The following is a 21,108-nucleotide window of genomic DNA, read 5'->3' as shown; positions in this document are numbered from 1 at the left end:
GGTGGGGGGGCAGCTCCCGGTGCCTCTCCCGGCCCGTCCCGGCCCCTCCCGCCCCGCCGCGGCGGAGCTGCCCCCGCCCCCGGCCCGCCCCGGCCCGGCGCGGCTCGGCTCGGCTCGGCCCGACGGGTGCAGAGCGGAGCCGGGGGGGGGCCGGGGGTGCCCATGGCGGGGCTGGGGGCGCTCTGGCTGCTGGCGGCCGCGCTGGGGGCGGCGGGGGGGCACCCGCAGCCCTGCCGCGTCCCGGCCCGCGCCGGCCCCGCCGTGCGCCTGGGAGCGCTGCTGCCGCCCGCAGCCCCCGGCCGCGTCCGCGCCGCCTTGGCCGGGGCCGCCGGGGGTCCCGGGGGGTCCGGGGGGTTCGGGGGGGCGGCGCTGCCCCACAACCGCAGCCTGGAGCTGGTGGCGGGCGCCCCGGCGGCGCGGGACCCCGGCTCGCTGGCGCGGTGGCTCTGCGGGGCGCTGGGGGGGCGCGGCGTGGCCGCCGTCCTGGCCGTGCCCCGCTCCCGCCGGGAGCTGCTCCAGATCGACTTCCTCGCCGCCGCCCTGCGCCTCCCCTTCGTCAGCGTCCTCGACACCCGCGGCCCGCTGCCCTTCCGCCCGCAGGTAAGAGCCTCGCGGCCACCGCTGCGGGCGGCGGGACCCCCGGGAGGGACCCCCGGGAGGGACCCCCGGCTCCGTCCCAGCTCTCCGCGCCGTCCCGGCTCCGGTCCCTGCTCCTGTCCTGCCCCCATCGCGGTTCTGTCGTGGCCCCCCCCCATCCTCGCTGCATCCCGGCTCCATCCCGGCACCAATCTCTGTCCCCATCCCGGCTCCCATATCGTCCCCATCCCGTCCTCACCCTGCTGCTGTTCCTGTCCCTGTCTCGGCACCATCCCGAGCTCCATCCTTGCTCAAGCCTCACCTCATCCCAGCATCATCCCAGTCCCCTCCTGGGCACCATTCTGCCCCCATCCTGCCTCTATTCCAGCCCCCATCCTGGCTCTCTCCCACCTTCATCCCGGCCCCCATCCCAGCTCCATCCCAACCCAATCCCAGTTCCCAGTCCAAGGCAGCTCCCCTGGCAGCCCCGTGCTCCCCCATCCCCTGTCCCAATCCTGGTGCAGCCCCAGCAGGGCCCTGGGGATGTGCCCAGAGCCTCCTGTGCCACCCAATTCAGCCCCACTGGCCCAGGCGCAATGGCCACACTCACCCGTGCCGTGGTTCACAGCCTAAACATTGCCAGCAGAGACCTGTCCCCAGCCCCGCAGTCCTGGGGCTGGATTTGTCCCACTCCCAGTCCTGTCTGGGGACAGACCCTCGCCACGCGGGGCTGTGTTGCCCGACCCCTTTGCACTCTCTGGAGCATTTGGGCTCCTTCGCCCGCGCTGGGCTCAGCCGCCAGCCTCCGCTCAGCCACCAGGAAGGTGACTCCACTTCTTGGCACGCAGCAGGAGCACGGCAGCAGCCTGTCCCCCAGCCTCCCGCGGGGACACGCGCCGGCTGCGCCGCCCTCCACGCCTGCTGCGTCCTTGCAGCTCCTGCTTGGGGCTGGGGCCGGCTGCGTGCTGCTGGCAGCAGGGCAGATGCACAACCCCCGGCTCAGGTGGCAACGGGGGGGCTCAGAGCGGGGTCTCCTCCCTGGGCAGCTCTCTGGTCTCCTGGGCTCTGCACACCCTCGGGTGCGTGGCTGGAGCTGCGTGGGCAGAGGGAAACCATTGCTCCGATCCGTCCTGGTGCTGGAGGGAGCAGGGCCAGGAGTGGGGTGGTCCCAGGGTGGGAGGGATGGTGCTGAGCCGAGGGTTGGTGCTGCTCTGGGCTGTCCCCAGGGGCAGCAGCAGGGCTGGGGACAGCCACCGCCCCTGTGTGCCGGCAGAGCCCCTTCCACTTCCACATGGACCGGCAGAGCTCGCTGGAGACGCTGGTGGAGGTGCTGGCGAGCATCCTGCAGGCCAATGACTGGCACGAGACCAGCCTGGTGCTCTGCCACCCCTGGGACGTCTCCGGCTTCCTCGGCCTCTGGGCCCGCCGCACCCAGCTCCTCCTCCGTGCCGTGCTGGACCTCGGCTACCTGGATGAGCCCAGGGCCTCCCGCTACCTCCGGCAGCGCGGGGAGCGCCTCAAGGCTCTCTCCAGCCCCGTGCTGGTGCTGGGCTGCGACCTGCGGCGCGCCCGGCTGCTCTTCAGGGTGGTCGAACAGTCGGGGCTGCTGCCGCAGGAGTTTCACTGGATCCTGGGCTCCCCGCTCCGCGCTGGCGAGCTGCAGACCGAGGGGCTGCCCCTGGGGCTGCTGGCCTTCGGGGAGGTGGGCCGGCCCCCCCTGGAGCCGTTCGTGCAGGACGCGGTGGAGCTGGTGTCCCGCGCCATCGCCAGCGCCGCCGCCGTGCGCCCCGACCTCGCGCTCGTCCCCACCATGGTGAACTGCAACGGCAGGCTCAGGGAGGGCACCGAGTCCTCGGGGCGCTTCCTCTCCAGGTAAGGACAGTGCTGCCGGGGGGGCCGTGCCCCCTCCCTGCTCCTCTGTGGTGGTTTTGGGGCATGGCGGGGGGGTGACCTGGCCACAGCCAGTGCGGCCGCTGCTGTGGGGCTCAGTGCATGGCCCCCCCCCAGGGACAGGCTCTGTGCGGCTGCACAAGGGGGCTGCGTCACTTCAGATCTCCCTCACGCTGCCCGAGCTCTGGTGCTGTATAAATATTAATAGCGCTTGGCCCTGCTAGCACAGCGAGCTGCAGGGCACAGGCAGCAGGGCCGGATCCTGCTCCTCCTCTGTGCCGAGCTGGGCACCTCACGCTCCCAGCCGCAAGCCCCGTCCCTCGCCTCCCCTCCCCGGAGCAGGACCCCGCTGTGCCCGAACCGTGACCCCGCTGTGCCCTCCCCCCCCAGGTTCATGTCCAACACGTCCTTCCACGGCCGGACGGGACACGTGCAGGTGCAGAACGGGACGCGGGTGCAGACGGAGCACCAGTACCGCGTCTGGAGCCTGCTGCGGGACTCGCTGGGGCAGCCGACGTGGGTGACGATGGGCGCCTGGCGGCACGGCAAGCTGGAGCTGGAGGAGGGCGCCTGGCAGAGACACCTCCAGCGCAAGAGCCTGGCCGAGGGGGGAGGCGGCGCCCGCGCCAAGCTGCGGGTGGTGACGCTGGTGGAGCACCCCTTCGTCTTCACGCGGGAGGTGGATGAGGACGGGAGCTGCCCGGCCGGACAGCTCTGCCTGGACCCCGGCACCAACGACTCGGCCGTGCTGGACGCCCTCTTCGAGGAGCTCGGCGCTGGGAACGGCTCGGTGCCGCGGGAGTACAAGAAGTGCTGCTACGGCTACTGCATCGACCTGCTGGAGAAGCTGGCCGAGGACGTGCCCTTCGACTTCGAGCTCTACATCGTGGGCGATGGGAAATACGGGGCCTGGAAGAACGGGCGCTGGACGGGGCTGGTGGGGGACCTGCTCAGCGGCACGGCCCACATGGCCGTCACCTCCTTCAGCATCAACTCGGCGCGGAGCAAAGTCATCGACTTCACCAGCCCCTTCTTCTCCACCAGCCTGGGCATCCTGGTGAGGACCAAGGACACGGCGTCGCCTATCGGGGCCTTCATGTGGCCCTTGCACTGGACCATGTGGGTGGGCATCTTCGTGGCCCTGCACATGACCGCACTCTTCCTCACCCTTTACGAGTGGAAGAGCCCCTACGGCATGACCCCCCACGGCCGCAACCGCATGAAGATCTTCTCCTACTCCTCAGCCCTCAACCTCTGCTACGCCATCCTCTTTGGGCGCACCGTCTCCAGCAAGACGCCCAAGTGCTGCACCGGCCGCTTCCTCATGAACCTCTGGGCCATCTTCTGCCTCCTGGTGCTCTCCAGCTACACGGCCAACCTGGCGGCCGTCATGGTGGGGGAGAAGACCTTCGAGGAGCTCTCGGGCATCCACGACCCCAAGGTGGGAGCGCGCCGCTAGGTGGGCTTGGGGATGTGCTCGGGGAAGGGAGGGGGGGCTCTGATCCCCCCGGGCAGGGGGTACTGACGCTGCGGTGCCTCCTTCCAGCTGCATCACCCCTCGCAGGGCTTCCGCTTCGGCACGGTGTGGGAGAGCAGCGCCGAGGAGTACATCAAGAAGAGCTTCCCCGAGATGCACGAGTACATGCGGCGCTACAACGTCCCCACCACCCCCGCCGGCGTCACCATGCTCAAGTGAGGGTCGGGGGGGGCATCGGGGGCCCCTCTGCTTTCCCCCTCCCCTGCACACCCCCTGAGGGTGTCGCACTGGGGGGGCAGCCCCGTCCCTGAGCCCCCCAATCCGCCCCGCATTGGCGCAGGACGGAGCCCCCCAAGCTCAACGCCTTCATCATGGACAAGTCCCTGCTGGACTACGAGGTCTCCATCGACTCCGACTGCAAACTGCTCACCGTGGGCAAGCCCTTCGCCATCGAAGGTGGGGGAATGGTGGCAGGGGGGACGTGCTGGGGCTGTTGGGGGGGCTCTGGGGGACCCCTCAGTGGTGGGTGCTGGAGGCTGTGCCTGTCCATTGCTCCCCCCGGTCCTAGCATTGCTGCTCTCTTCCTCCCCGCCCCGGGGGCCAGGCTACGGCATCGGCCTCCCGCAGAACTCGCCGCTGACCTCCAACCTCTCGGAGTTCATCAGCCGCTACAAGTCGGCCGGCTTCATCGACCTCCTGCACGACAAGTGGTACAAGATGGTGCCCTGCGGCAAGCGCGTCTTCGCCGTCACCGAGGTGCGGGCGGCTGGGACCTGGGGAGGGGGGAGCTCTGTGGGGACCCCCCAGCACCCTGCCAATGCCCCCGTCCCTCTCCTCGCAGACCCTGCAGATGGGCATCTACCACTTCTCGGGGCTCTTCGTGCTGCTCTGCATCGGGCTCAGCGGCTCCCTGCTCACCTCGCTGGGCGAGCACGTCTTCTACCGCCTGGTCCTGCCTCGCATCAAGCGGAAGAAGAAATTCAACTACTGGCTGCACACCAGCCAGGTGGGGCGAGGAGGAGCCCGGCCCCAACACCTTCCCCCAGCCCTGTTCCGTCTCCCCATGGGGCCCTCACTCCTCCCTTGTGCCCCACAGAAAATCCACCGGGCGCTGAACATGGGCGTGGAGGAGCAGAAGGGCCAGAAGCTGAGCTTGGCGGAGAGGTAGGGCCCTGCTCCTGTCCTGCCCTGGCTCTCATCCTCCCCACGGGCACCCTCCAGCCCCGGGGCTGCGGCGGGACCCCCCTGCAGCCCCCACCTCGACCCCTCTCCCCCCTCAAGGTGCGCCCCTGAGCAGAGCCCCGGGGTGCAGCCCTGGCCCCGGCTGCGGCAGGAGGGGCGCCGGGTGCGCTTCCAGCTGGACACGGCCACCCCCGAGGGCGAAGGGACCCCGGGGCCGCGGGGGAACGGGCCGCTGCAGGGCCCGGGGGATGAGCTGCGGGAGCTGGAGGAGAAGATCGAGGCCATGCGGGAGCAGCTGCGTGCGGCCCTGGTGAGGAAGAGCGAGCTGGTGGCCGCCATGGGCACGGCCAGGAGCAGCCGGGCACCGGCCTCGGAGTGGCCCCGGGAGGACAGGTGAGTGTGGAGGGGGCCTGGGGGTGCTCCTGGGGCACCCCAAAAGCACAGCCGGGGCTTCAAGGGCTCTGCACCCCAACTTCAGGCTTGGCTCCTCCGCACAGGGCTGGGCTGGGGAGGGTCCCACGTGATGCTGCACCCCTCGGAGAGCAAGGACCAGGGCTGGAGGCCCCCAGGCTGCCTTCCCCCCCCACAGCACCAGGGCCTGGGGAGTTTGTGTCTCTCCTCCCAGCTCGTTGAAGAGCAGCAACCTGAGTCAGCAGCCTAAGATGGGGGTGGGGGGGCTTTAATTTTGGGGAAGGTAGCAGGTTAAGGTGTGGTGAGAGGCCACTGCACATCCAAGCTGAACGGCTGGGCATCTGCCCGTCAGCCTTCAGGAACACTTTGTAAAAAGAGATGAAGAGGAAGGAGCCTGGCCTCCCCCTCCCAGCAGCATCCCTGTGGCGGGGGCTCAGGGCCCTGCTGACAGCTCTCCTTGCTCCACAGGCAGGCGCCGGCCCAGCCGCAGGAGAGCCCCAGAGCAGGAGCACGGAGCAGCCCCGGGGGCAGCAGGAGGGAGCCGAAGCCCGGCTGAGCCCCAGGGCACTGGGTGGTGGCACCGGCGCTGGCCCCTTCCTCAGCCCGCTCCCCTCCCTGCGAGGCAGGAGACGAAGTAACGGGGCCCAAAGGCGAGGGATGAGGGGGGGGCTGTGGAAGGATGGGGGTGCCACAGGCACGGCTTCCTTCCCTGCAGCCTTCCCACTCGCACAAACGCTGCCCAGCGCTGGTGAATTCGAGGGCAGGGGCTCAGGCTCAGCCCTGCCGGGCAAGCAGGGCCCCCCCCCAGCCCCCCGGCAGCATGAGAGGCACCCAGGGGTTGAGGTGCTGAGCCCACGGCCAGGCCCTGGGCTGCTCACGCGTCACCTCCCAGCAGGATCCCAGCACAGTGCTAGCAGGACACCAGGGCAGCACCACAGCAGCTGTTAGATATAATATTTATTATTATATACAAACACATTTTGTACATTAATTAAATAGAATGAACTCTACTCTTCATTCGTCAAATGATTTGGTTTGCTTCCCTCCCTCCCCCTCCCACCCCTCTTGAAAGCCGACGGATTTCTCCTCCCTCTTGCGCGTCCATGCAGCGGAGCCCCCAGCGCTGGTCACCAAGTGGGCTCCCCCCCCCAGAGCAACACCCAGGGCTCCTTGAGACAACAGGAAAACAAAAACGGGGGGAGGCACCTGGGTGGGAGATGCAGAGGGGCTGGGAGCCCTCATGGTGCTGGCGTGGGAGCTGGGGGAAGCCACTGGAGGCAGGTTGGAGAGGGACAGGCGCTGACTGCTGGGTGGGGAGGTGAGGCTGAGACCCGGGGATGCTCTGCAGCAGCCCCAGTGCCCCCCAAAGCCCCCCAGATGTGACACTCTACTGCATCGACCCCCTTTTTTGGGAGAGCTCTGCTCTACCTACAAGCACAAATCCCCCTTCCCAGCACCCACCCCGGGGGCAGGCAGCCAGCTGTGTGCACAGGGCTCACAGGGCTTGCCAGGAGAACAAGGGAAGAAAAAAAAAAAAATCAGCTGAAATTTCTTAGCTTTAGTGTTTTGGTTCGTTGCTAAACCTTCTCATGCAGCACCAGTCCAGCCAGCGAAAAGCCGCTCGCTCCGCAGGGACAAGGCACTGAAGAACAACCTGCACCCCCTGCAGCTGCAGGTGCCAGAGCTGCTGCCCTTCCCCTCCCCATCTCTACAGCCACCGAAGCTAGAATCAGTTCCCAGAGGACATCAACTACAAATTGCCCGGGGCCACATGCACTGAAGAGGGGCCGCATGAGGGAAGCCTCACAGAGATCCCCAGCAGGGGAAGGCCGAGCATTTCTCCAGGGCTGAGATGTTTTCTCCACTGCCTCTTTCCTGGGGTGGTTGCTCTACCTGCACAGGGCAGCTTCTACCTCCCAACCCCCTGACCAAGTGAAATTCAAGGGGAAAAAAAACAAAAACAAAACAAAACAGGGCTAAAATGCAGCTTCTGCTTTGGTTATTGGCCAGCTTTGCTCTGGTGGGAGCAGCCCCAGTGTCAGGGGAAGGTGTTGAGCTTCTTTTCCCCTAGAGAAGGAAAGTTTACCAGTTTTCTCCCAAGCATGGCTCCCCCTGCTCACATGCAGCTGCTGTTCTGACCAGAGCTGCCACACACACCTGCCTTGTCACAAACCAGCTCACGTCTGCAAGCAACGCCTGGACTGCAAACACCACCTCAGCGGGGCCAGGAGGAGCTGTGACACTGAGCTGGTGGCAGGGAGGACAGAGCCCCAGGGGCAGCACGAGGCTCTGCAGGCGCTGGGACCCTCGCGCCCTCCCTGCAGGGAGCAGCTGGCACCGAGCAGTCCGACACGCGCCAGCCTCTCCTCCCGTGCACGAGTGCGCGCCTTTCCCAGGGGAGTTCACTGCAGCACCTTCTCTCTGTCCCAGCTGCTCTGCCTCCGCTAAGAGGAATTCATGGGTTAAGGATGATGGTGAAGTGAGAAATAGTAACAAACGAAATCCAGATGCCTTCCTGGCAGTCCAGAAGGACACTGACAGGGACTCAAGACAGGCTCCTCGAGTCTGGCTCCGAGCACGGCCCGGAGCTGGCTGTACTATCCGCTGGTGCAGGGCAAGGGCCGCTCTCCCCCCGGTCCCCCAGAGCACGGCCCGAGCGTTTGTCCTGATCAGTGTTCTCCCCAGGGGCTGGGGGGGGCTCTGCCACGCCGCCGTCTGCGGCGCAGTTCTTGCTGCTAGGATTCGCTCGGCTGTCTGAGCCTCGCGCGGCCTCAGTCTGCTCGGCAGGGGAAGGGCTGGGGACAGAGGCCCCGTCCTCCTGCACCGGGCCAGGGGGCGCAGCCGGCGCCGCCTCTGCGGCGGGGGGCACGTCTGCAGCAGCAACCACAGCCGTCGAAGTGACTTCGATGGTGATGGAGCCCACAGCAGTCTCCGGGTGGTCGCTGCTGACCCTGATGCGGGCAACCAGGCTGGAGGCGGCGGCGTCCTGAGGGCTCCCGTTGGCCATGGCTTCGTGCACCACGTTGGGCTCCAGCAGGGTGGAGCTCAGGTCGGAGAGAAACGAGGCCTCCGTGACGATGGCGGCCGTCTCGGCGACCCAGTTCAGGTCGCTCCCGGCCGTGGCCGCGGCGATGACGCTGGAGGCCTCGCTGGGGGTCAGCGCGGCCGGGCCGCTGCTCTCCCCGGCAGGGCCAGCGGCCAGGTGGGGCCGGCGGCTCCCCACCTCGACGGGGGCGGCGGTGGTGTTGTTGTTGAGGTTGTCCTGGAGCGTCGTCTGCGTCCCCTGGCCCACCTGCTGGTTCTGCAGCAGCATCTCCTGGATCCTGATCTGCTGGAGAATAGCCGGCAGCTCGTAGTGGTGGAAGAAGTAAATCATTGAATGCTGGAGAAGGCAAAGGGAAAGGAGTCACTCATGGGGCTGCAAGCCTAGGTTTCCCTAGCAGAACTGTTCTGTCATCTCCTGGTAAAGCCAGTGACTGCGGAATTTGACTGCTCTGTCCAGAAGCTCATTTGAAATTCTGCAGAGAATTCTTATCCCTCCCACCATAGCTCCTGCAAGCTGCTGTCGGAGAGCAAGTGAAGAGCTCTGAATACAGGTAACAGAGCACAACGCCCCTTCCTTTGTAGGGGTCAGAACAAGGGTGAGGGCATTTATCTCCAGCCCATCTTCAGTTCCCTGTCTGCATCTCACAGCAGGAAAGGGGCAGGTCAACAGCCAGAGACACACAAGAGGTCTGCTCGAACCAGGATGCTGAAGACAGCAGTTTGGGAGTGGTCTTGCCAATACCTGCACTGCACAGACACGACCCCCTCCTCAGCTTCTGCATGGGAGATTCTCAGTGAGACATCCACAGATGGGCCAGAAATCCTTCCCTAACCCCTTCCAAAACTCAGCCTACTGTCAGACACATGGCTGGATTTGAGCCTGTGACCAAAAAGTCCTGCTGTTTGACAGCCACCCCTTCCCATTGCTCCATTTCCAAACCAGGGATTATTTTAACCTCTTATAAAAGCAAACATTGCTACTCAAACTCCGCTTGACAAGGAGTTTGATGAAGCCCAAACTTCAGCTCATTTCCATCGCTTTTTTAACAGCGCAGCCAGTGCAATCAGCAACGGAATGGTTTAAACTGTGGGCAGCCAGAGCCCTCTGAGGGACCAGGACTGAATTCACCACGATGGCACGTGCCCCCATGCAGCTGGCTGCAGGAACAAGAGCAGAAATGGCAGCTACTCACCTGGATGAACAGCCACGAGGTGACGAGAGCCAGGCTGCTGTACTGCCCGTTGAATCGGTAGTGGTAAGCATAGAAGGCAAAGTGGTACAGATAGAAGAACCTGCACAGAAAGGCAGCAGATACCAGGATACATCAATGGACAGGACAAACAAGAGTTTATTTTCACTCATAACCCTGCTCTGAGCTGGTGCATTTTGCACAGACCCCCATTAACATGCAATTAGCACGTTCACTATCCACATGTTCATGCTTCACTATGAACAGGTCTTCAACTAAACAAAACAAAGGGCAGACAAAGGGTAGGGGTGATTCCATGCACGAGCTGAAGTGGAAAATAATTGCACTTTGGACCCCGTGACACGCAGGGCAGCTCCTGAGGAGACACACAGCTCTCAGGAGTGGAAGCTCTCCTGGGAGGACTGGAAAGGATCTAAAGAAGGGATCTAAAGAAGGCCCCCACCAGAGATCAGGATATGCAGTGAGTTTGTGCAATATGGGACTGAGTTCCTCATACCTTAGCCAATGCCTCTTGCTCGTATTGGTGTGGCAACAGATAGCATCATACTGGTCAGCCAGCCACACAATAAGGATGATGTAAAACGCAGTTGTGGTGTCGTTGAAGAACTCCGACATTATGGCCTCCATACCTACGGGACAGAGAGGTGCCTGATGTCAGCACGTTGCAGGGCAGTTACGGCTTGAAGAAACCCCACATCCCTCCCAGAGCTGGGGCTGTATGACTGTACGGCAAAAAAACACAGCAGGACAACCTCATCTCTGCTTAAAGCACCAGCTGCGGTCAAACAAGTCTCCCTGCTGGCTGCAGTCACTACGCAGGCCAGAGGATCAGCTGGCTCTGGCCAGCAGAATTTTGGTGGCTTTGTTTAAAGTCCCAACTGTGCTAATTACAGGAAGGGGGAATCTGAAATGAACTGAAGACGGGCAAAGGTTCAGTTTATGGGACTTCCAAACGAACTGCTGTTCCAGGGGACACAGAAGGACAACGCAGCTCACTGTGCCAGCAAACTCCAGAGCCTTCCACCTCGTGAGGAGCAGACACCGACCACCTGCCGTGGCCAGGTCAGAACAGGGAATTATACTTCCTACCGATCCCTGAGGGAGTTGCTGCACATAAACAAGAAGTGAGCCCGCATCCTTACCTACTAGGGCCAGGATGACAGTGAGCAGGGGAGCCGCAGGGAATGCAATTGTCATGTTCATTTCCAGCATCTGTAACAGGTCAACTGCAAGAAGGAAAAAACACCACATCACAAAGTGAACGTGGGACCAAGGAGCCCCCCACCCCAGCACCACTCCCCACTCAGAGCTCTGCAGCGTGTTGTGACGTCCACTGCCCCACGCCCGCTGTCCCTGATACTTGTCAGGGGACAGAACAGCCCTCGGAAGCATGGTGCAGGGGGATCTAGGTGGGATAGAGTTCCTACTCAGCTACATGCAGGACTCTTCTGAACCACAACAGTTCAGGGTACAGACATAATACACCACGCTGGAGTGGGCTGCAGTGTCCTAAAATCAGCCTAAATCCCTCAGCGAATCCTTACCAATGAAGACAAAGATCTGATGGTGGGAGTAGCGCAACAGCATCGAAACGGACAGAGTCTGAAATATGAGAACAGAGGCCACTGTTAGAGCCACACAGGGTCAGGGTTTCTTTCAAAATCACGCTACAGCAGAGGCTCAGACAGGTGAGCCTGGACTCCCAACACTGCACTGAATGCTGTGCATATCCCACGTTCCTCAGTTAGAGCTATGCAGACCAATTTCCCAAAGAGTAATTAGGACTTCACAAACAGCAATTAATCTTTGCATTACTGCAGTGAAACAGACAGTAAGTAATTTGTTTGTAAAGAGACTGATTTTGAATATTTGAGCAGTGGCCAAACCAAACAGCAGCAGAACTGGAACTGGGGTTTGCTCCCGTTCTGTATCTGCGCTCCTCCCAGCACTTCTCCAACAGAGGTCACCCTGTGTTCTTTGCCATTTCTCCTCTCACTGGCAGTGACTTTGTTGTACAAGGAGCTGCATCAATGGGACGTCAGGCACAAAGGGAGACAGTCACCCACGACTATGAACACAGGCTCAGTTATCACTTGAAGTCTTGTCTCATACTGATCTTCAATCGCCTGGTCACACACGTAGTCACAGGAGATTTGATCCTACTTTGATCAGCCCTGACACATTAGTTGGACCCACTCTTAAAAATCTGAGGACAAATTTGCCTTGGCAATCCCCGTGTCTTGGCAGCCTGAGCATTTAATTACACTTAAGAGACTCTAATCTGGATCTCTCCTTTGACAACAAAGCCATTATTTCATTCTATTTCCGCTCCTCTGTTTGCTTCACTTTTTGGACACTAAACACCCGCATTAGGGAAAAAAAAATCAGTAGAGCTGCATGCTCCAGTGGCTTAGCTTTAGAAGCAGCTATGAGCTCAGGCCTGTACTGTGACATAAAACCTCACCCACATGCTGATCAGCTGAGCTCAGAGTCCAGGCAGTGCCCGGCTCCTGCCAACTTACAAATATCACCATGATGACAAAGGCTGCCAGGTAGGAAGTCCTGGCCATCCACATGCTGACGAAGCGGTAGTGCTCTCCAGACACCACGTTGCGAAGGAAACCTGGGGGGAAAAAAAAACAAAACCACCACACAACCCCAATGTAACCACCTCACAAAACAAGACCAAACTTCTGAAGAACTAGGATGTAAGGCAGGAGATCTAAGGCAACCCTTCTGCATGGCTGCACCCCGTTGTTATGCAGCGCAATAAGGAAGTCACGTTTGCAGATGTCTCTCCCCTCCCATTTGTTTCATTTTGTCCTTGACAGTAACACCCCTCCGTAACGCAGTGAACTGCATCAGAGATTAATCAATAGTCAGAAGACAATATTCATGCATCCACAGAAAAGCCACCACCTGCTCTGCACAGCTGCTGAAAGTGATTATTCCAAGCCTTACCTTTGTTTTCTTCATTTTCAGCCAAGGCTTTGACACTTGACATCAGGATGTCATCATAACCCAGGAACTCGTCCAGCAACAGACGACTGAATCTGTCCCCAAAGCACTGATCCCTGGTAGGATCTAGACAGAACATAGACACAGAAATCAGATTGTTCAGATCTTACACCACAGAGGAGGAAGGCAAGCAGTCTTCTCATCATTTAAAAGGACACACATGCCAGCAGACCTGTGCCTGCACTTGAACCTCTGGCAGCGTAACTAAACTGGGCAGGGCTGGGAGGGAAAAATGTCACACAGACAAATACAGCCACGCTGGCCAAGTGCCAGCGCCAATCAGGCCTTAAGAATTCCACCAGGGCTGTGATCCTCTCATTGGCACACACACAAAGGGAATTTGCCTCCTGAGCTTAGACCGAGTCCCTAGCAACAAAAGGCTCACCCCCAAGTAATGGCCCAGAGAAATTAGTTCTGGTAAAGCTCAGAGGGACTGCAGAGGCTTTTCAGCCATCAGCTGGGCTCTGCATGGTGCTGCTGGAGCCCACCAACACCTCCCCACAGCTCTGGGCACTAACAAAGCTGGTACAAAACATCCAAGTGCATTCTGCTGTACAAACACTGCTCAGCTGGTAAAAATACCCCAAATCCAATTAATACGAAAGCCCAGAAACAAACCATTTTTCAGTAAATTAGTAGGATAATTATGAAGGAATTTGTCTAGCTGAATGGGAAAGCCCAGGTCAATAAATAACCATTTAACATGGAAACTGCCCATTAACCGTATGGAGTCTCTGCTTAGTACTCCAGCCCAGCTGTGCTTCAGGTTGGTTAGGAGCGAGTAACGCGATCTAGTCCAATCGCTGCAGCACCAGCTCATTACAGATCAATTAACGTCACAGGCAAGAGAAGGTTTGAGAACACGGCTCTGAATTGAACGGAGTAAATGCCAGAAGAGAACGCTGCCCCATGAAAACGGTCTGCTGGTGCTGGCAGGGGCACAGAAGTGGGCTGAGAAAGCGCTGCGCAGGTCCCTGACGCACACCCAGCAGCTCTCACCACTGGGCACGAGCACTGCTGCTCTGCTACACGCTGCAGTGTCTCTGCCTCAAAGGGCTGTGTTGTTTCAAGCCTCTAAACCACAAAACAAAGCAGTTGGACTGCACCAAAACAGCACCCTCAGTACCACCAGGCCTTTCCTTCCTCAGTGAGAAACCTGTGCTGGATGGAACATTAAGGCTCGGGAACAGAAACAGGCTCCAGCACTGCAGAGAGCTCCTCTTGGGAAGGTACCACCTACCGCAGCAGTAATGGCTCCATAAAGCAGCTCTCCCACATGAAAAATGAGCGCCATCAGCCGTTATAAATAGTTTCCACAAGACTAATAAGGAGTAGACGGGACATGACTGACATCCCGACGAGAGCCAGCAGTGGGGTATCTGCAGGAACACGCGTCCACAGGTGCACCAGAGTGGGCTGGCTCCCTCACTCACCCAACGTCACCACCATGACGGGGATGCTGAGGCGCTGGCGCGTGCTCTGGGACAGGCGCAGGAAGCCGTACTCCAAGGAGTACTCCACGATGTACTCCTCCTGCGGCCACACTGCAAGAGAGGGTGGGAGGGAGACTCAACAGCAGGGTTCACAGACAGTGGCCAAGAAGAAATAGCACCTCTGGACTCCCTCCCCCCATATCACCACGTTCTTGAAAACGTAATCAGTTCTGAACACGTTCCAGGCTTTCTTCAACCAATTTAAAATGAATCGATATGAGTTCTCGAAACCGAAGCCCATTCCCTTGATGTTAGTCCTTAATGTGAAGCTTCCGGGAAAGCTTCAAGGCAGAGGTTTCAAGCTGTGTCAAGCACCATCCAGAATCTGCCCCACACTACTCATTTTTGCATTCAGTTTCTGCCTTCTTCACTGCTCAGGAAACAGCAGGAAAATAAACTGAGCACCAGCTCAGCTGCTGAGCACCAAGTAAACAAGGCAAGGACAACTAGCACTGCACTTCTCTGGACGCAGAGGTAGAGGTCACTGCTGCAATTACAAATCTCAAAAACTAGGCAGGAGCAACTACAGATTAGAAAAGCCTTCAGTGTCTGAAGTTTTTTTTTTTTTTTTAAGGACAGTTACAAATTAATGCTTTTGCTACCTGTCCGAAACACCACCACCAAAAACGTTTAATAGGATACAACAATGGAAGAAGCGTGCCTGCCTCACCCGACCGAGGCTGACACATCACTGACAGAAGGGCCCAATCAACCTCCCTGACTGCCTAGGAGAGAGATCGCATTCCTTGGGCAGCAAATGCCGGCTGGTGCTTTTAATGAAAACTAAAACTGAAACAAAAGCAGTTTTAAGTTCAAATGCAAATGAAGCGTTGAAGTACCAACAAAAGAATTACTCCATTGGTATCACACAGCATTCTTCCATGGCAATACATTCTGCCTAAACGTTGAACTTGGGGTACTTACAGAACGGAGGAGCTGGAATTACACCGCAAACAGGCATTTGTGGCTCTAAGACCCATTTGAAAAGATGAATTTTGGGGCTATGTTAACAAGGGGCACGATTCTCTCTCCTACCACGTCACCGGATCATTTCCCACTGGGCATTCAGCACAGCAAGGCCCAGCCCGGCGGTGGCAGCGCTGTACAACAGGGCTCTTACAGAACTTAAGCAACTATTAATGAAGGCATTGCACCCAAAATATTTACATGTTCTCCAGCCTGAGGAGACTTAATCATCTTAAACACGGGACTAATTAGTTCTGGATCAGCATCAAGCAAAACTCTGCAAGACCAAGGGAACGGTGCTATTGCCACGTCCAGCCTCACAATCCTCCACTGCTAGAACACCCAGTACTGCTGAAGAGCAAAGAATTCCAGTACTTCCAGGGCAAGAGCAAAGGGGAAAAAGGCAAATGAGGATCCAATTGTCGTATTTCTCGTTTTAAACTTTTTTTTTAAACAGATTTCCTCCCCTGACAAAAGTTTTCTAACACTGGAATTCCATTTTAAACCAAACAAAGCCACTGAATCTCCCTCTAGCGTTTAGGAAACATTAGCAGTTCACACCAAAACAGGGGAGGGAGGAAGCAGGACGATCTCCTGAGCCATGTTCTGAACGACGCAGAACAGCAAGGCTGCATCTTGCAACCTCCTGAAACTTGCTTGGTGGCTTTCCAGATTAGTTTGCTCTTGCAGGTACTGGTGTTGAGTCAGGGCCCCAAAATACAGCCCAAATCCTGTTAATGCAGCGAGGAATGTGCACCGTCAGTTGGATCCCTGCGGGTCTCCAGAGGACAGTAAATGCAGAACGCTCAGGAGAGGGAGGTTCGCGTTCATCTGAGCTATCTGGCAGCGATCGCTGCAGAAACATGATGCCAGCCCAGAAGGCTTCAGCAAACCTCGTCCCCCAGATGCACCCGCCCAACTCCCAGCCCCCCCAGCCAAAGGGAAGACGTTGCTGTAGGTCTGTGGTTAGCAGGGACACGGTTAACCACAGGTGAAAGCGTCGGGGATAGCCTGGGGACGTTTAAGGTCACCGTGCACAGCCCCAGAAAAGCCGGGATGAGAGGCGCAGGGAAGGTGCAGGGGAAGGGGGGAGCACAGATAGCAGCAGAAGTTGTCTTTACCTGCTCTGGTTAGCATCTCAAACTCGGACACAGTCTCCCGCAGAGGCTGCATACCTTTAGTGGCCGCTTCACTAAACGAGAACTCCTGGCTTTCGTTGCGGCTCAGCGCCTCGGTGCTGCTCATCCGGGACGGCTTGAGGAACACCTTGGGCTCGATATCCAGCTCAAACTGTGGGAAAACCGTGGACAAGTCACGTTAGCAATCATTTCAGCTCCAGCCTTCTGGGCTCCCCCTGTGCCCCAGCCACCAGAAGGAAGCCAGGAGAGGCCGGCTTCTCAGCATTTAAGTTCTGTCTTAAAACAGGAGAGGCTAACCAGGAGGTCCAGGAAAAGCCAAGGGAACACACCCCTGTGCCAGGTGACCGAGGGAACAGAGGGACCCCAGCTTACTCACAAAGACTGCATTAACAAACTGTTCGCCCCCAAACCAACCCTCACCTCTCCCCGTGTACACAGGGAGCGTGCCTTTACCTTGATAGAGCTGTTTTCGAACATATCCACAGTCATTTCCTCCTCTTCCTCCTCTTCTTCCTCAGCTGCGGGCTCGGCCACCATTCCTGGGAACTTCTCAGCTCCGCAGAACTGCAGGTAGATGGCGGCCCGGCTCGAGTTGCGCTGTATTTCCACCCGCAGGATGCCGTCGCGCGGCCATTTATCTCGCACGTGCTCCAGGCAGTTGATGGGCGAGCGGGAGAAGGCGATGTGGATGTAAGCCAGGATGAAGAGCACGAAGAGAGCCTGGACAGGGCGAGACACAAAGCAGACACCGTTAGCCTGACCCAGCGCTGCCTGTTTGCAGGCTCCCCAGTTTCGACCATCTCTTCTTTGCCCATAAAGACCTCAGATCTGCAAGTGGACAAGAGCTTTTATGCTTTCCAACCCCGGTGGTCTTCGCACCAAAGAATAAGGCAGCCTAGAACTGGGCCACTTTTCCAGCCCCACAGACAAATGTCAAAACTCTCCCTGTGCTTCCTGTCCTTCTGAAGCCTCTTCAACGCGCTGAGCCCTCCTCCCTCCAGGGTAAGCACCAGGAGAGGCCTGAAGCTGTTCCTGGGAACCAGTTTCCAAGGTGCCTTTGACCAAAACTTCTCCGCCACTGCAAGTGTGCTGTGGGTGCTAGGCTGGCTGGCTGCCACCCAAGGGGCACGTCGGCAGTGTGTGCGCGCTGCCTCGGGTCACAAAGCACCAACTCTTACAAAACCCCGTGCCCGGCGCCCGCTGCCTTCCCTCCGCATGTTCTGGGGCAAAGTGCTTCGTCCCGAGCCCCAGGGGCACTGCAGGTGGGTACGGACCAGGCCCCACACGGCTTACCGCTGAATTCTCTCTCGTTTCAAAGAGCCAAAGCAGTGTCTTGACGAAACTTTGCCAACCCACAGCTCACTTTGCTAAACCCAAGACTCGCTTTGATCTGCTGCTCACTCAACACAGCCGCGAGGAAAGGCTACCGAAGCTCTCGCAGGAAGATTAGGAGGCGTTAAGACAGATCTGTGGTTAATCTCTGCTCGGTCAGGCCAGATATTGAGCACAGCAGGGAAAGAAGCACTTCTGAACTGCAAATAAAAGCCCTGCAGAGAGCTACCTGCTGATGAACTGAGCTCAAGCGGCCTCCAGCACACCAGAGCTGCGGTTTCAGCACCAACAAACTCACCAGAAGCAGGACCCATCCTTGCCCACGGGGCCGGGGTCCTGTCACCTCCTGCACGAAGCACACACGTCCTGCTGGCCAGCACAGCTCGCAGCCACAGCCCCAGCCCCACACAAGGTCCTGGGAACCAAAACCACCCAAGCAGAACGAACGCATGCCGAGGTCCCAAACAACACCAAAAAACAGGAACGGAACCGTGGGGTTCAACAAACTACATCCTTCGCTGGCTGTCCACCATTCCCCTCTCCGCACAAAACCCTTCCTGTCGAACATTTCCTGTTGAAGCTCGGGGAAGGCTGCCTGATTGCACAAGAAGAGACAACCAGCTGCGAGACCACAACACAAAACCCGGGGCAGAAGCGTCAGCCTCTGAAAGTTGAGGATGTGCCAGGAGGGTCTGGAGGATTGTTCAGGACTGCTGCGGGCTCTGGACCCTTGACACACGACAGACTTACTGGCAGCCTGGTTCTGCTCCCTCCGGCACGGTCCCTATTTATCAGCCAGAGTCAGCGATCCTCTGCAGGCACCTTTCAGTTCCTGCATCGCGTTTAAAGCTACAGAGGGCTCCTGCCCACTAATTCAGCAAACTCGGAGCTGATTCCCAGGAATTAGCTGGTTTTCTGTCCTACCAACGTTGTAACATCCCAAAAGAGTTTTAAGCAAGTCTCTGCTGGAGCCTCTTACAGGCAACCAGACTGAAAATTCTTGCTTATCACACCAGAAGAAATAAAGCCCCAAAGCATCAGCCAGTGCTGCAAAGGGACATTATTATTAAAAATCAAGTGGCTTGCTCTGAGAGTGCATGTCCAGCCCCAAGTTCAGACAATTTGTCACCCACCAGAGAGGCCTTTCAGGCTGAAGCACGCCCGTTCTACTTGGAAGATGCTTTTTGGCTCACGGAACAGCTGTGGGTCACAGCAAAACACAGCGAGCTAATAAAACTCCCTCCCTGCAGCAAGGCTGATAAATCCAGCACGACGTTACCCAACGCCGTCCAAAGTTCACAGCCCAAAGCTCCAAGGAGCAGGAGCCCAGGAAGCAGCACGGGAGCGCTTTGTGTGCCTGCTCTCGATTCAACGAGCTGTCCCTGCACCCGCTGCTCCTGACCTATTTGCTGTGAACACAGACTGGTAAACACCACGTCTGCGGGGGAGCTGCGCAGGAAGACGAGGGGAAGGTAAATCACAAACAGCTCCCTCGGCGCAGGAAGAACAGCGGCGAGGCCACCAAAGCAGGAGCAGCCTCAGGAATTCCCCTCTGCCACCTCCTGCTGCTGCTCCCTGCATGGAGCAGGCTGAAAGCCCGGCTGGCTTCTGACCCCGAGGGGGCAGGCAGTGCTCTCTGCAGGTGCCCTGTGAGTATTTTTATTTCCTCAGGTGTGCTCTGGTGGAACTGCTACCAGCTGGACCGCTCGCTCCACCTGCCAGCCTGGCCACTGGCTCCGCTCTGATCTCCCCGTCTGCCTGAATCCAGTCACACAACGGGGGGAGAAAGGAGAGAGGTTAAAATCCTGAACGCCTCTCAGACAGGGAGAAAACGTCTATGTGCAGCATGAGACACAGATCCCAAATGTTTTCTTCTGTTAAGCAGCCAAATTTTTGAAACCTGCAGCAGAGACGTGCTGTTCTTCCCTAGCTACCCCTCCTCCCCTCTGCCCCTCACCCTTAATTTCCAGCAGGCGTTGGTGAGACGAGCTTTGGCAGCCCTGGGGGCATTTAACCCAAAGGCCACTTCCCACACGGACAGCACTGGGCCATTTTGCCCATCACTGCCTGACTCCCAAGGGGAAGGACTCAACTTCCAGACCCCATTTACGTGCAAGGTCTCCAAAGCTGCACCCACGTCAACAAGACGGCAGGCAGGCTTCTATCCGGTTTAGTGGAAGTTTGATGCTGTCCAGGAACAACCGAGGGTGTTGACTACTAAACAAGCCGGGGCTGTGCACTGCTCGCTTCTAGCAGAGACAACTCGACAACACGCCAGCAGCCACGCATCTCGTGTGTGATCCCCTGGAACTACCATGAAACCTTCCACACCCACACCTGCCTCCGTCCCTGCCTCGCCTATGGAGCGGGGTCAGCGATTCCCTCAGCACCTCCAGGGCTCGCAGCAGAGCTCTGACAGCCAGGGCACTGCCGAGCGTCCCTACAGCTCCTCACATCTCACTGGGCCTGCGCCAGCCGGGTTCGGACAGCGCAAACACCTCCGGAGACGGGGCAGAACCGAGGGCTGGAGGCGTTTAGGAGCCAGCTTGGGGCAGCCCCGGGTCTGCACCGAGCCCCTCACCTTGAGCAGGACGAAGAACTCGAAGACGCGGCGGAAGGCGGGCGGGAAGAGCCGCGCGTAGGTCACTGCCATCTTGAAGAAGAGCGCGTGGAAGAGGCGGTCGCGGACGTTGATCAGCGGGTTCTGGTTGCCGGTGGGGTTCCGCACGCCGCGCCCGTTCCCCCCGGCGGCCCCGCCGTGGGTGGCCGGGTGCTGGTGCGCGGCGTGGGGCGGGTTGTTCTCGGACATCGCGGCCCGGAGAGGGGTGGGGAGGGGGGGAGCCGAGGGGCGCCCCCCGCTGAGGGCCGGGCCCCGTTGGTCAGCGCCCGCCGCGGCCTCGGCGCGGCCCCGAGCAGGCCCGGCGGGGAGGCGGCTCCCGGGCCGGCCCCGCGGCCATGGGCGGCGCCGGGAGCGGTGCGGGCACCTCGGGCCGCGCTCCTCCTTCCTCCTCCCCCCGCCGCTCGCCGCCTTCCTCTTCCTCCTCCTTTCTCCTCTTCCTCCTCCGCGCGGCCCCGCCGCCCCTCAGCGCCCCGCCGCCATCTTCCCCCCGCCGGCCCTGCGCGCAGGGGATGCTGGGACGGTGGCGGACCGCGGCAGGCTCCGCCCCTCGTATGTAAATTAATTTCTCCGTCCCGGCATGCACCGCGCGAGACCGGCTGAGCTTCAGGGCGGCTCAGCCCCCAAAAAGACAAAAATTAGGAGGAAATAAACAGGTTGGGATGAAAAGTAAGGCATAGTGGCGCTCGGAGAGTGAGTTTATAGGGATAGGGGTGTGAGCACTGAGAAAAGAACTCGCTGTGTTCTGAAA

General features: G+C 59.3%; 3 protein-coding genes across 4 annotated transcripts in view; 2 read left to right on the top strand and 1 right to left on the bottom strand.

The window, feature by feature from the left end:
- Positions 1-21,108, top strand: part of GPX4 (glutathione peroxidase 4) — a gene marked incomplete at its 5' end in the record, with an annotated part of 78,077 nt that overhangs the window by 14,773 nt on the left and 42,196 nt on the right. The window lies entirely within an intron of this gene.
- GRIN3B (glutamate ionotropic receptor NMDA type subunit 3B) lies at positions 163-6,282 on the top strand (the record flags this gene model as incomplete). Its single annotated transcript, XM_082780255.1, has 10 exons — positions 163-600; positions 1,850-2,448; positions 2,857-3,907; positions 4,013-4,158; positions 4,284-4,399; positions 4,548-4,699; positions 4,785-4,949; positions 5,040-5,107; positions 5,225-5,518; positions 6,005-6,282. The coding sequence occupies 10 exons, from the start codon at positions 163-165 to the stop codon at positions 6,090-6,092; spliced, it is 3,117 nt and encodes a 1,038-aa protein (XP_082636381.1). The 3' UTR covers positions 6,093-6,282.
- On the bottom strand, positions 6,567-20,784 carry TMEM259 (transmembrane protein 259). 2 transcript variants are annotated; one of them, XM_082779789.1, is made up of 11 exons: positions 20,322-20,784; positions 16,862-17,128; positions 16,445-16,559; positions 14,244-14,354; positions 12,754-12,876; positions 12,315-12,415; positions 11,337-11,394; positions 10,935-11,018; positions 10,289-10,421; positions 9,775-9,874; positions 6,567-8,918 (listed from the first exon to the last, which is right to left on the bottom strand). In XM_082779789.1, the coding sequence occupies exons 1-11, from the start codon at positions 20,547-20,549 to the stop codon at positions 8,082-8,084; spliced, it is 2,157 nt and encodes a 718-aa protein (XP_082635915.1). In that variant the 5' UTR covers positions 20,550-20,784; the 3' UTR covers positions 6,567-8,081. The 2 variants fall into 2 exon arrangements, with proteins under 2 accessions (XP_082635915.1, XP_082635914.1); XM_082779788.1 differs by having other exon boundaries at positions 6,568-8,918; positions 16,391-16,559.

The sequence above is a fragment of the Aythya marila genome (genome assembly GCF_965140915.1).
Source record: "Aythya marila genome assembly, chromosome: 27".
Lineage (NCBI taxonomy): Eukaryota > Metazoa > Chordata > Aves > Anseriformes > Anatidae > Aythya > Aythya marila.
Note: the sequence above shows the minus strand (reverse complement) of the source record. Positions and strands in the feature narration are given on the sequence as shown.

What these genes read in the sequence shown, in the direction of transcription:
- TMEM259 (XM_082779788.1), bottom strand. Translation starts at nt 20,549, where the DNA reads ATGTCCGAGAACAACCCGCCCCACGCCGCGCACCAGCACCCGGCCACC. An exon ending in AGTTCTTCGTCCTGCTCAAG is followed by an intron (nt 17,129 to 20,321) that starts GTGAGGGGCTCG and finishes CGCCCTGTCCAG; the next exon opens with GCTCTCTTCGTGCTCTTCAT. An exon ending in TGAGATGCTAACCAGAGCAG is followed by an intron (nt 14,355 to 16,390) that starts GTAAAGACAACT and finishes CCTCTCTTGCAG; the next exon opens with TGTGGCCGCAGGAGGAGTAC.